The 13,552-nt window shown below is 43.7% G+C and overlaps 1 protein-coding gene across 1 annotated transcript in view; it reads left to right on the top strand.

Annotated features, from left to right (window-relative positions):
- Positions 1-11,013: 11,013 nt before the first annotated feature.
- LOC147679698 (tyrosinase-like) overlaps positions 11,014-13,552 on the top strand; it is a 204,714-nt gene continuing 202,175 nt past the window's right edge. The window contains exon 1 of the mRNA XM_086943276.1: positions 11,014-11,857. Coding sequence (XP_086799402.1) covers positions 11,078-11,857 — 780 coding nt within the window. The 5' untranslated portion in view covers positions 11,014-11,077. The remainder of the gene's footprint in view (positions 11,858-13,552) is intronic.

Below are 13,552 nucleotides of genomic sequence, written 5' to 3' on the forward strand. Positions count from 1 at the left end.
TACCTGGTCCGCGGCGCGTCCCGGGGCTCCCTCTTCTATTTTGCTGCACGTCGTCAATCCCAATGCGCATGCGCGGCAGCCCGCGCATGCGCATTTGTCACGAGAAATGCGCATGCGTGGGCGGCCGCGCATGCGCATTGGGATTGACGACGTGCAGCAAAACAGAAGAGGGAGCCCCGGGACGCGCCGCGGACCAGGTAAGTGATTTAAACTTACTTTTATGCCATTTTACACTTTAAGAGGTGGATTTAGAGAGGGCGGGAGGGAGGCGGGTGGCGGCCAGCTATGCACCGTCTGCGGAGCATGCGTAGTGCTGGCAGATACGCATGCTACGCAAAATGCGTAGGAACCAGCACTACGCGCACTCCGTGCACGGAGCGTAGCTGCCCGCCCAGGGTTAGAATAAAGGAGACATACAAACAAAATACTATTAACTTGTTAGCATTTCAAAAATTGAATTCACACTAAAATTCTTTATTTAAATAACCATTTTTTAGGTCGAGCATGAGCCAGCGCGTAAGCGCTGTTCTGCGAAGATCTGTGGTATTTCAGTGCAGAGAGAAGCATTACCCACTCCCAGGCCCTTATTTTTCATAGGCTTGTGTGTTTGTTCTTTGTAAATGGTGTCTTCTGATTCATTATGAGGCTTGTTAGTCCCTACTTATTACGTCCATGTCGTCATTTGTAACCTCCCATGGCTTCTGGCTCCTTTACTTGGTTGTTACACGGGGCGTGCACTATTTCCTTTAGCCCTGCTATTCTAGCCGCCCCCCCTTGGACTTTGGCTCGCTTTCCTCATCTGACTTTTGCTCTTTTGCACAGTCTGCATCCAGGCAGCGGTGGTGGATCATTGTCAGAGACCCGGAGGTCCCTCACTGTGCTCTCAGCTGTCGGTCGTGAGCGGAGCTAATGTATGTGGCCATGGACTCCCAGGCCAGGCTGTAGTGGAGGGGAGCTGGAGGCAGTGCTGGGGGCTCTCCGGCTCCAGGAGGCAGTCAGGCCCACAAGGCCTGAAAGCAGCCACCCGACCTTCCGACTTCAAGCCGCAGGCCATCACCATCGGTTCCCAAGTGGTGGGCAAGACCAGCCTGATGGAGTGCTTCACCTACGACACTTTCTGCAAGGCCTGCAAGTCCACCGTGGGTAAGAGCAGCTCCCAGCCCCGCTCATCACAGACCGAGACCGTTATCTGACAATGAAATGCTGGTCCGGCCCGGCCTTCCAACTGTGGTGCATCAAAGTGGGGTAGATTTTGGAAACTTGTTGGTTTTATTTCTTACCCTTGAGCACTGTCAAAGGGTGCATTAAATTCAATTGAGAAATTAAAATAAAAAGTCAGTGATGTAGCTAACAGACGTGCTGTTTTGGGCTATTCAGTGCTTGAGGATTATTTTAACAACAATGCAGCACGCTGCGTGTGGGCAGATGCCCCTTGAATGCGCATGTGTGCTGCCCTGGCACCTGGCCGCTAGAGCCCACGCAGGTCTGCTGGGTCTTAAAAAAGTCTCACGGTGGCATGCGTGCCCGCTGAGCTGTCATCTCCCAGAGAGATCTGTTTTTTTCTGATGGAAATGTCCACTTAGAAAAGCTGCTACTAGCCCTGACTTGTTTTAGGGTTCAGCTTGACATCATCTCCACGGTGCTCTGACCCAGAAAAGCAGAAGAAATTTTTATTGGAGGTTCTCATCGTTCCTGTGAAACTGGCTACCCTCACTCACTACAATACACGGCTCCTATGACAATTTCAGGGCTCCTTTTAAATGCCTGCCCAGACTGGCCTGAACCAACACGTATTTATTTTCTGTGCGTTTTGAGCACAACATTTTGAACATTTATTGACAACACCGCCATACTAAGGCCCACTGGAATTATGCAATTGTGTGGCCGCTGCGATTTTCACATAATTTGAGATGTGCTGCATTTGCCAGATAATCCATCATCTGCTGCATAATCTGAATATTTTAGCAACAAAAAAAAATTTACTAGCTTAAACGGTTCAAATGTTATTAAAAACGTACCGGCTCATGTTATTGCGCAGTGGAAGGCGTTTTGCAAAGGTTGACTGGTCACCTTTTTTGTTGCTTATTGCTAAATTTGGGTATTAAACTGGTACTAATGAGGTCCACCCAATAACCAGACGGTGTTAACAAGTGTAAAATGTACAAAATATTAAAGTAATACTATTAAAAAAATGTGATGTATTATGCAGCGTAATTTGCCTTTTCTTGCCTCATAATTAAGCTTTCCTGTTTTTAGTTTCTATTTTTGGTAAATTCTGGTGGTGGTTTTCAGTGTTTTCCAGTGATTTCAATAACTCAAAAAACTGGGCTTTTCAGTGGTTACTCGTTTTCGCGCCATAAAAACAACTGAAGGCGCGTTTTACCGTTGTTTAGGCAAAGCTTTACTTTTCTTATTGCTTGCTTTCTTCATTGATGCATGGTATATAGACTGTGTACGTATAGTCTATTTGAGGTTCAAACACATTTTTACAAGTCGAACTCATTGTAGTACACTATACAATATTTCTTCAGTGACTCTTTGGTCATTCGCGCTCTCTTTCCTTCCCATGTAAACTTTTGTTTGTGAAAAGCCCCTCTCGACATTGGAACTTGAGACTGGCAACGCCAAAACAGCCAGTACACAATTTGCCAACTCTGGCCACTGACATAGCTTTCCATGCCAATACTGGTGCACCTGAAGGTTGACATTCTCTGAGACAGGTTCTGCAACATATGCGTTGAACTGGGTGCATATGCGCTCAGAAGAAAATAAAGTTGTACATTTCCCTGAATTGGTCCTCCAAACTTCTTTGCTTACCAACTGGCAAGCATTCTAACAGGGAACATGTTGCAGTGCCAAAGTCACCAAAGGTGTTGCCTTTCCTACTCTTGAGAAGATGTTTCACATCTACACCAATTATGCTTAATACTTGGTAGACAAGAGTGTTTTCAGGCTCTAGTTGTTTGATTATGTCCACTACAGCAGTCATGTTTTCCTGTAAAAATCTTAGAATGCAGTAGAGTGTGCTTTTTTTCACCTCGGGTGAGTGGCTTTTGTTAGGAGCAGGCTCCAATGGAGCTTTTTAGTTGGGTGGTCTTCTGTTCAAAAAGATAGGAGGCATCCAGAAAGGTATGTAGGGAGGAATGTTTAGAGCTAGGATGAGTGGGGGCTGAACGCAATGAGTGGTAGCGATGTGAAACTGTACACGCAAAAAGTAAATTCCTGAGTGATATTGTTACAGTAGTTCCAAATAGGAAAGCCAGGTGTATATGATGGCTAGTTCCAGGGAGCATTTATTGATAAGTACATCCCCAAGCTTTTATAATTTCATCAAATCAGTAGTTATGCTTGGTGTCAAAAAACAACTGTTCCTGCAACGTTAATGTTCACTTTCGGCTGCATCAGTCTGAAATGGAAACAAGGCTCTCTTCCATTCTGTGAAGGGAAAGAAGGAACAGAAATCTGAAGAAAAACACGGAAAATTCTGGCATTTTCACGCTCTCTGATGGACTTTGCAGCAGTCTCAACAAGCAAAGTACACATTCCCTAAATATTTGAAGGCCGATTTTGATAAAGTGAACCACCTTCTGAGTATCATGGAGTCTTCACCGGTTAAAACACCAGCTCCTTCCCCAGGGTGTGACAGGCCAGTGGGCTAACACAACACGATGGGTCTCCCTGCATAAAATAACCCACACCCCCTAGTCTCCCAAATTTCACAAACATTAAATGGCATTGGCCTGAATGGAGGCGTCCTGAAAGCCTGAAGGGCTGGGGCATGCAGGAGCCTGGTTTAAAATGATACACAAAACAACACTCACCTCTCAATGGACTCTGCAGAAGGCTGCAGAGAAATGGAACTGCGTCCACAAATGTTCCTATGGATTCGGGAGTAATGTTGGCGCACCCGAGACCTGTCCCCGTAAGGTTCACATTACTTCAAGACAGGTGCTCTACCCCGGAAGTCAGAGGAGACACGTCCCTGACCAGACACGTTCGAGTCAAGGACCAGAAGTCCTTGGAGAACCAAGTGTCATTAGCCGGCCTTTCCTTTTCTGTCTCTGACAAAGTCTACAGTACACCGAAGCCACTCCCAACACCCCTCCTTTTCTTTCACATTTTCTTTCACTGTTCAGGCTTCATTTTTCCTCCAGTTCTTTCTTTACTAGTAATAGCCATCTTTTTCGATAATCCTTTTTTACATTTCTCTCATGCACATTTTTGCAGTTTCCCCCTCTCTCTGGGTAGTCCCACATATTTATCAATCCATCATATTTCTCTCTCTATTCCCTACTTTGCTCTGCAGGTCAGCCAATGACCCACACCCCACTCTCATGGTATTCCTTGTCATTAATTAACCTTTCTATGTGGACGGGAGAGGCCTCTACTTGAATCATTAAAGTGTTATTGTTACCCAGTTCAGAAATTACCAGTCCCAGTGGCAGCCCTCGCTTAAGCTTCTTGATTGGGGCGTTCTCTACAATACCATTAAGACAACGCCCGTTATTTCTGCAATTACTTGATGTACTCTATATCCTAGGAGATGTGTATTTTTTTGCAATGCTGCTTCCTGTAATCTGTACAATCTTCAGCATTTCTAAAGAAATGTTTACACACGGTCAGTAATGTAGGCAAAGGTAGTTCTCAAATATAATGGGGTGAGACGACTAAGATGAAATGTGTTAAGGAAACAGATAAGAAAGTTAGAACTGCCAGGACCTCGAAATAACAATAGCCATTTCTTCAGAACTACAACTGATAAGCATGAATTCCTAGTAAAAGAGACACCCCTTTCATTTACGGCTCCAGCTCCACCATCCTCTCATTCTTATCACCAAGAACTCCCTCACAGCAAATATTACATAGCACTTAACAGTAGGAAACATTGCAAAACTAACAACACAGCAGCTGGTCAATGCTTCAAAACTAAACAATCAAATTACAAAAGAAGACATCATCTCACCATGAGCCATACCCGAGTCAGCAGAACCCATCAGTTGCACCCACGCTAACCTTCTTCAATTGGAGTGTTAATTCACTCTACAGACTCTCACATAGGGCTCTGAACCCATAATATAGCTTAAAAATATTCAGACCGTGCTCGTTTTCATAACTGCGAGCACCATTATGAAGTTCAGAGACTGAACAAGAAAGCCTGCATATAATACAATCACAGAGGAGCAGCGCCCTGATATTCTGGAAGGATTAATTTACATAATTAAGAAATAAGATGCAGAGCTGGATCTTGGTTTCAAAATATTTAACACAAAGATTTTAAGCACAGAAAAAGTGGTCATCAGCGAAATATGTCTCAGATAAAAAAACACTAATTACTAAAGAAGTGTGATGCATAATACTTCAAGAAGGAGACCACGTGCTCAGGAATAAAAGAAGAAGAAAGCATACAAATGATAGGAATCTCTTCAATTATTGAATATTATTGAGTATTCCCTCCTCTGAATTGATTGCATTTTTAAACTGACGCACCGGTAGGTAGCTGAGGGGACGTAGCTTGCAGTAGTGCAGAATAGCAGTGGCGCCGTGGCCTACTGTGTTGAAATTATAGTTGCTTTTACTTCTAAAGTAGGTGCTAAGAGGGAATTTTCGTAGCTTGCATTAGTGCCTATGGTACCCTTTCTGTGACTCCCGTTCCGAGCTGCTTCCTTCTCAGGCCTAAATTGCTGTTGGTTTGTAATGCTTTGGCTTCATCAAGTGGCCAAGTGGTGCAACAACTATGAAAATTAGTGACATTCGGTTTAAACAGGGTCAGCGGATTTTCATCCAGTATGGTAATGTCTAGCACAGTTGGTTTTAACTGATTTCCAGACAGCCTACTCATAATTTACTCAACCCTGCCACCTAATTTGACCCTCTCCCGCCGCATAATTTCAGTGGCCTTGGCCGTACTTGAAGTGGACCACAGGTGTACTTTTCAGGAGCGCAAACACACATTAAAGGCACGAACTGGACCAACCACTAGTCAAAAACGCATAGACACTAAGGATAATCCACATATGTATTAAGGAGGGACACTTTGACACAACTAACTCTTTCAGATTGCTTATGTGACGTTATCACATGGGCACCTTCTGTATCTAGGATTGTGCATAGATTGTATTATGCGAGCAGGTTCTCATTTAGACCTTCAATATTGTACTGTGCATAGTTCATGTAGTCCCTTGCTTGTCCAGTGTCCACGCCCTCATGTAGTCTTTTCATCCAACCCAGCAGTATTTCCCTGTTAGTCTTTGCGCTGGACATGCATGCGCCATTTTATCACACATTGGGGTTTATTTACAGCCCCTTGGGCCACCGGTATGTCACTCTTAGGGCTTAATTACGAGTCTGGCGCTCCAAGGACCTCCAGACTTGTGGTGGTTCACAATAGGCCATCTTGCAACTGTCACATCATGACCGAGAGGTTTCACCTCTGTGGGACCGCTGACTGCCAGGGAACCACTATTCCATGGAGGTTGCGCAGTGGTCAAGAGGCATTTATAGAGATTGGCGGGACCACTGCAGTCGCGCCTAGCATATTACAAATTTAATCTCTGCCACTGATTTCATGGAGGTCTTTCCTCCATGAAAACAGTTGCGGAGATGAAAGAAAGATTGTGCTCATGCCTTGGGAATGCACGTAGGGCGGCAAAACATGTGCCCTCCTGTGAGCATGCACAGAAGTTCCAGCATTGGCATGAAATTTCGAGCTCATGCCATGGTACAACTTCCTTTGACGTTCCTATTGTGGTGCCTATTTTAAAGGATCGCCCACAAATGAAAAAAAAGTAGTTATTTGGCGGGCACTTATGCAGGTTTGGCAGTGCGGCTGAGGGGTGGTAACGCCGCCACACCGTCAAATTCCTTATCGGGCCCTAAATATGGGAAAACGTGAAATTAAATATGTCTTGCATTTACAAGAGTTTGAGCTATTTGCATTGTAAATGCCAATGCCTTTTATTTATTTGTTCATTATCAAAACAGATAAATAAAAGCCATTGTCATTTAAAATGGCAACAGCTTAAACTCTCGCAAATGCAAGACTTGTTGCATTGCAAATGCTTGTTGTTATACAGAAAGCACATTTACAGATTTTGCTTAGAAGCAAAGCTAGAACAAGTAAGACGCATAAGCAAACTAATTAATATGCACTATGAATAAAGAAAATCAACTCCCAATACATAAGAGGGATGCTTAGAACGAGAAGATCATTGACAAATTCATCATATTGATATATTTTAAAAGAGGGCGTTAGATGAAAGAAAAGGTGACATAAGAGCAAACAAAGGAATAAGGAGAAGTTGGAGCAGAACATCCTCACTAATACCGTCATTGTTTGACATTGTGGCATGGCTATTACTCATTTGCTGATTACCACAATGTTTTGGCAAAAGGACACACAGGTGGAGAATACTGAGGTGGTGATGAAGGCCGCATGCCCTCCAAGACATCAGTGAGATGACTGGAGGCTGCAGTTCTGTCTCTGGCTGGGGTTTGCTGAGAGTCAACTACTGTTGCAATGTTGTTATCAAGAACACGCATAATATCAAGTCTTCTTGAAATGGATTTATTTTTCTATATTTCGTAGGCTGACATTAAGATTTATATTTGGGTCTTGCACTTTAAAATGTTTCTCTTAATGGCCAGCACTGGCATAAAAATTGTCTAGGCCAAGGAGCCACAAATGCGTGAATCTTATGGACTAAGTGAAGCTCTTATTAGGGCTAAGACATTTACAGATTCATTCAGAGAGTCAGAGTGTCTCGATTCCCCTCTTCACAGTTATCTCGTGTCCTGTGAATGCACATTTAAAAGTTTAATGCTGTAGCGACATCAGTTAATAAATCAATCTGTATTTGTTAAGCGTGGCTACTCACACATGAAGGACATTTAAAAAGGGAAAAAAAGAATTGTAATTACCCTAAGTTGGCCTACGTGTTATGAATTTTTTGACTCTTTATAGTAACCTTTATGCGCACACACCTGTCATGATGTTCATGCCAGTAGTACAAGGATCGCTATTTATCTACAGTCAAGAGTTATGTAACTCATAATTCCACAAAGATGTGTGGCTATATGGTTCCCCAATGGATGCTTAACACCTCTACAATACCCACTAGCTATTAAGGCATCTAAAACGAATTTTAAATGTAAACTACAGTCAGTAATGACAGGAGTATATTATAAATTAAAATAATGTTAAGCCATACATTACATTAAAATGTATAGATTACTGTATTTTTCCTTTTTGTGTTCAAAATAAAGTTGTGCCCAAAACAATGTCTGGGATCTTACCTAAAATATACTTGGTCCCTAAGGAATATAATGGATTATTTTAATTAAAATCTTCATTGTCACACATGCAAACATCATGAGACTCCTCCTGAGCCCTGGGAGCACCAATTTGTAGCATGCCACCCCCAGCCTCCAGGTCTCAGGGCAAATACATGCTTCCTGCTTCCACACCCTCCCAACGTAAGACCTTCAAATGGATCCCCCTAGAACGCAGAAAAACCGTCACACACGCCCTGGTCACCAGCAGGCTCGACTACTGCAATGCACTCTATGCCGAAATAAACAAAAACCTCACCTGCAAGCTACGGAACATCCAAAACGCTGCTGCAAGACTGGTCCGCAACCTGCCAAGCCACTGCCACATCTCCCAGCACCTGCGCACACTCCACTGGCTCCCCATCGTCACCTTCAAGATGCTAACCTACGCTCACAAGGCCCTTCACGACACCGGACCAGCATCCCTGAACAGGTGACTCAAATTCCAAGCAAGCCAAAGGACCCTTCAATCAGCCTAGCTCTCTAATGCCGCGGTCCCCACCACCAGAAAGACCCGATCGGGCGGCTACTCCTTTTCCTTCCGCATGGCCAGTGTCTGGAACGACCTTCCGCTCCACCTCAGACAGATAACATCTCCCCCATCTTCGCAAGAAATCAGAAAACCTGGTTCTTCGACAGATCCCCTCCTTGATGGACTGGAACCTGCGACACCCCCCCCCCCCCCCCCCCTCGACAGCCCCGGCGCCTTGATAGCCTTACGGGTGAGTAGTCGCTCTTAACAAACACCTGATTTGATTTGAACTAGGATGGCAAGACATAGATTTACTTTGTGTCATAAAGAAATCAATCATTTTCACAAGCATAATTTTGACAATCATTTAGCTTTTATTAAGTGATTTATTACAGATAAGCATGTATATATTTATGGATGCATTTACTAGAGCGTCAAAACTGTCCCACATAAACCAACATTGAATTCGGTGAGTAGGGTGTACAGGTGTGATGGGTTAGTATCAGTAAGAAAACGAGAGATACTATGCTACAGCGTACAGTGACCGATGAACAGGAAAGGATAGCTACTCCATTCAAGTGCGTGTATGTCAGATCTGAGTACAGTCTTGAACTTGTGGAGTGAAAAGTCTGATTTATTTCAGTAGGGAGTAAGTTCCAAAGGATGACCCCCAGAAAGTTGTAGGACCCAAGCGTTGAGTGGCAAAAATATATTTGGTAAAAGATAGATTTTTTTGACTCCAGATCATATGTTTGTCCTTAAACTTGTTAGGCTAGAATCGCTAGAACATTTACCACTCTCAGCACGGTTCCATATCTGTGGTGTCTGGAAGGGCATTTAATATTAAAAGCAAGGGAGTTACACTCCTATGTTCAACATTTAATCTTAGAGTAGGTCAGGGGTCTCTAACGTTTTCTTTAATAGGAACTTCCAATGTTCAAAGAAAATCATCCCAAGCTACTGGTAGAATTTGTTTTTCATAGCGACTACAGCAGACGAGATTGCCATGGGCCACCATATGCAAGCTTACTAGCAGTGACCTCCTCAGTGCAGCAAGCCAGGTTGCTTGTAGTAATGTACAAAAAAACAAACCAATTTGGAATGCCTCTTCATGTGTAATACATTGCAGCCATGGCTGCTATGCCTCTGCACCAAGGTATTAATATTAGCAATAACACTCTCCAGCGCCATATAATGTATCTAAAAACAATTGGCTTTGAATATGTTTCGAAAATCTGTTGTTTTTATCCAAACATCAGCTTAGGCGTGCTGGAAAAACACACATTTTCATCTCAGATACTCACAATTTTGGAGTACATGTATTAATTCAAGCAAGCCACGGCTTCTTATTTAGAAGGCTGGGCTGCACCCAGGAGAGATACTTACAGGTATCTGGGGAGCTGCCAGTGACGCACGAGTTACTCATTGGAGAAGCCTGGCCGAGAGGATTTCAATGTGACCACTCATGTGATTGGGCTCTCGAGGATCCAGACCCTACAACCTGTATTTATTTATTTATAACGTTTTATATAGCGCAAACTTGATCCCGAAGGATATCAGAGCGCTTTACAATTTGAGGAGGCAAAGGTAACAAATCAGAAGATTAGTAAGGTTTGTCTGTACCATGAAGCATCAACCACAGTCCAGCAAGCTCCTCCAGACAGGTTTGCCCTAGTAGACACCTGCAGGCACATTTTATGCCTGTTGATTTTTATGCTACCTGCTTTACTTCGTTCAGAGCTCACTTTTACCAGTCCATATTGGGTTATTTTGTTTTAGTCAATGTGTGTCAGACCACAAAGGTGGCCGCCTATGTTGCAGCTTTGGAGTGCGTATTTATCTGTCTCATTGTGCGTCACTGAGATTGGACACCTCTGTCTCTCCTCCCTGGACGCTTTCAAAGCGTAAATAACAAGATCCTCCTGGTGCCTGTCCGTTTATCGTGGGCAGTTTTATTTATCTTTCAGCAGCGCACTTAAGCGGGGCGATGTATGTTTCGTACTCGGAGACGAACCTGCACCTTCATTACGATACATTTGTCTAGTCAGCAAAAGAACAACCTCTTCAATCAGACTGTTTCAAAGCCCTCGGTACACATAATCCACTTTATCGATGCAGGTTTCCGGAGAATATTTACACATTGCTCATAGTGAGATAAGTGCCGCGCCCTTTCACCACTGGGCATATAAGTATAAAACCCGCCGTCAGGAAAAGGAGACAGACTCTTGACAGACGCGCAGGCGGAGCCCTTGGTCTAGTTCTGCAGGCGAAGAAGCCATGTGGCTGTTACTCTTCCTTTTTGTGTTTTCCCTCAGCGAGGTGCGCAGCCAGTTCCCCAAGGCGTGTACCACACAGGAGGCCATTGATAATAAGACATGCTGTCCAATCTGGACCGACAACAGCAGATGTGGACAAAAGTCAGGGAGGGGCAGGTGCGTGGTGTTTGCTTCGTATGTGCCCAAACCGCAGGTCGATGATGACCGGTTCGACTGGCCTTTAGGTTATTTCAGTAAGCTTTGTGCATGCGAACCACAATACTCCGGGTTTGACTGTGGCCGGTGCGCGCCTGGCTACAGAGGGGATACATGTGACAGACTCAAGAATGTCACTCGGAAGGACATTCGCGACCTCACTCATGGTGAGAGAATAAAGTTTTTTGGGTATCTCAGCCTCTTGAAGCACACAGAGAGCGAGGACTATGTTATCCTCACGAGTGGAGACCGGCACGACAGAAACACATATACCTTTGTGACTGCCTTTGTTTATGACATCTTCACCTGGATGCACTATTATGCCTCAGCACAGCTGCTGATAAATAACACGCTGTATGGCACTGCCAACTTCAACCACAAAGGCCCTGCTTTCCCCGTCTGGCACCGCATGTTTCTTCTGCTGTTGGAGAATGAAATCCAAAGATTCACAGGAGATGAAGATTTTGGGCTGCCCTACTACGATTGGAGCAGGGATCAGGGATGTAGTATCTGTACCAACGAACTCATGGGAGAAAGTTTGCCTCCAGCAATCCTCAGTCCTAAATCCTACTTTGGAGACTGGAAGGTATGTATTGAATGCATAGCTGATAAAAAACCTTCATCTAGAAATGGCAAATATTAACTTATGTCAGTAAACCAGACTTTAAGGGAGAGAGGGGAAAGGAAAGATGGTGTGCAGGGGAGGTGAGGCTGCCCTGAACATGACCTGGTGTGCCCAGAAGGTATTAAATGACATGTGAGGCAGATGTACTGTGAAATATCCTGTAATGCTGGGGCGTAACCATGAACGGTGCAGCATGTGCAGTGGTACAGTAAGTCAGGGGTGCGAGGGACCCGTTGTACCCCAAGGGGAGATGAAACATTGCCGGGGCAGGTTTTTTTTTTTGGGGGGGGGGGGAGAACAATGACATTATATTAACCAGCGACGAGGTGGCGGGAAGGAAAAGAAGTAACACGTAAGTAGTGCATCTGTAATAACGCAATACGTGAAAGTGTATTATGGATGCAGTCAAAGAAGGCTGGGATCCGGAAAAGTATATGAAAGACCGAGTCAAGCAAGAAGTGGGGAACATAAAGAAACCTGTTTGAAAATGTAACACCAAATTGGGTAAATAAATGTGTGCCTGGCTATTAGCCAAAACAACAAAAGTAATGTAAATATGGATACATGAAAATGAAAGTGTAAAGTAAACGGGGATTAACGGAAACAAGATACAACTCAGTACATGGGCGACACTTGCACTCACAGGCATGGTTTGAAAATAAAGAACACATTGCTCCCACAAGAGAAATAATAGATGAGCACAAGTACTTGGGGGATGCCCCAGGGGAGGATTACGCGGACCACAAAAAAAAGTGACACCGGTAAGTGCACATAATATAGAAGCAGGCAAATGAGAGTGACACAGAAGGCAAACAATGGTAAGTAATGAGCAGGACTGTAATCCCACTGTATGTAAACAAAATGTATTGAAAAGACTGCATATGCTCTGTCTAGATGAGATCTAAAAAGCACTTAGGACTGTTGAGTAGAAACTAAGAAGAAAAGAAAACAAATAAGCAGGGTGGACTACTGCAGCTGTGATGTGCCAAGGAAATGGGAAAGCTGCATGAGCTTCAGGGATTCTTTCTGAATTGAAAGAATACGCTGTATGTTACTTGAGTGGATACAACCATGGTGTCTGAAAGATGCTAGTGCTAAATGGGTACTAGGTGAATGTAGAAATAATGTAGTGTCAAGCAAAGTTAACTGAGAATAATCATAGTTTTTCTTTACCCTTTAACAAAATGTATGGGTTCGAAACGACTATGTATAATATGGCACAACCCACACTCTGGAATTATAGTTAGGGTTACCAGCGATATGAATTCCATGGAATTTTGCCCCTTAATAACTTTGCATCCGTTTGACACCTTTTCGGCAAACTTTCTAGACTTAGTTCCTTAGTTAAATTGGCAGAGGATGGAAAGTTTTGCAGTGTTTGATCAATAAGGTGCAAAGAAAAAAGGGGGCCCCAAAACAGGTTTTGACCCCAATGCAATTACTTAGACTTTTTATTTTGGTCATAGCTGCAAAACAGCTGATAGGATTGTAAGGACATTTCACAGCTATGTACATTAGACCAAGTAGACGATCCTTTTTGCTGTTGCAAGCAATGCTATGAAATGGTTATGAGTTTTATGGGCCAAAACTTAGTGATATCTTTGTAGCACAAACTACTAAAAGTAGCAAAGCAACCCCCCCCAAAAAAAACAAGAC

The sequence above is a fragment of the Lissotriton vulgaris genome, chromosome 11 (genome assembly GCF_964263255.1).
Source record: "Lissotriton vulgaris chromosome 11, aLisVul1.2, whole genome shotgun sequence".
Lineage (NCBI taxonomy): Eukaryota > Metazoa > Chordata > Amphibia > Caudata > Salamandridae > Lissotriton > Lissotriton vulgaris.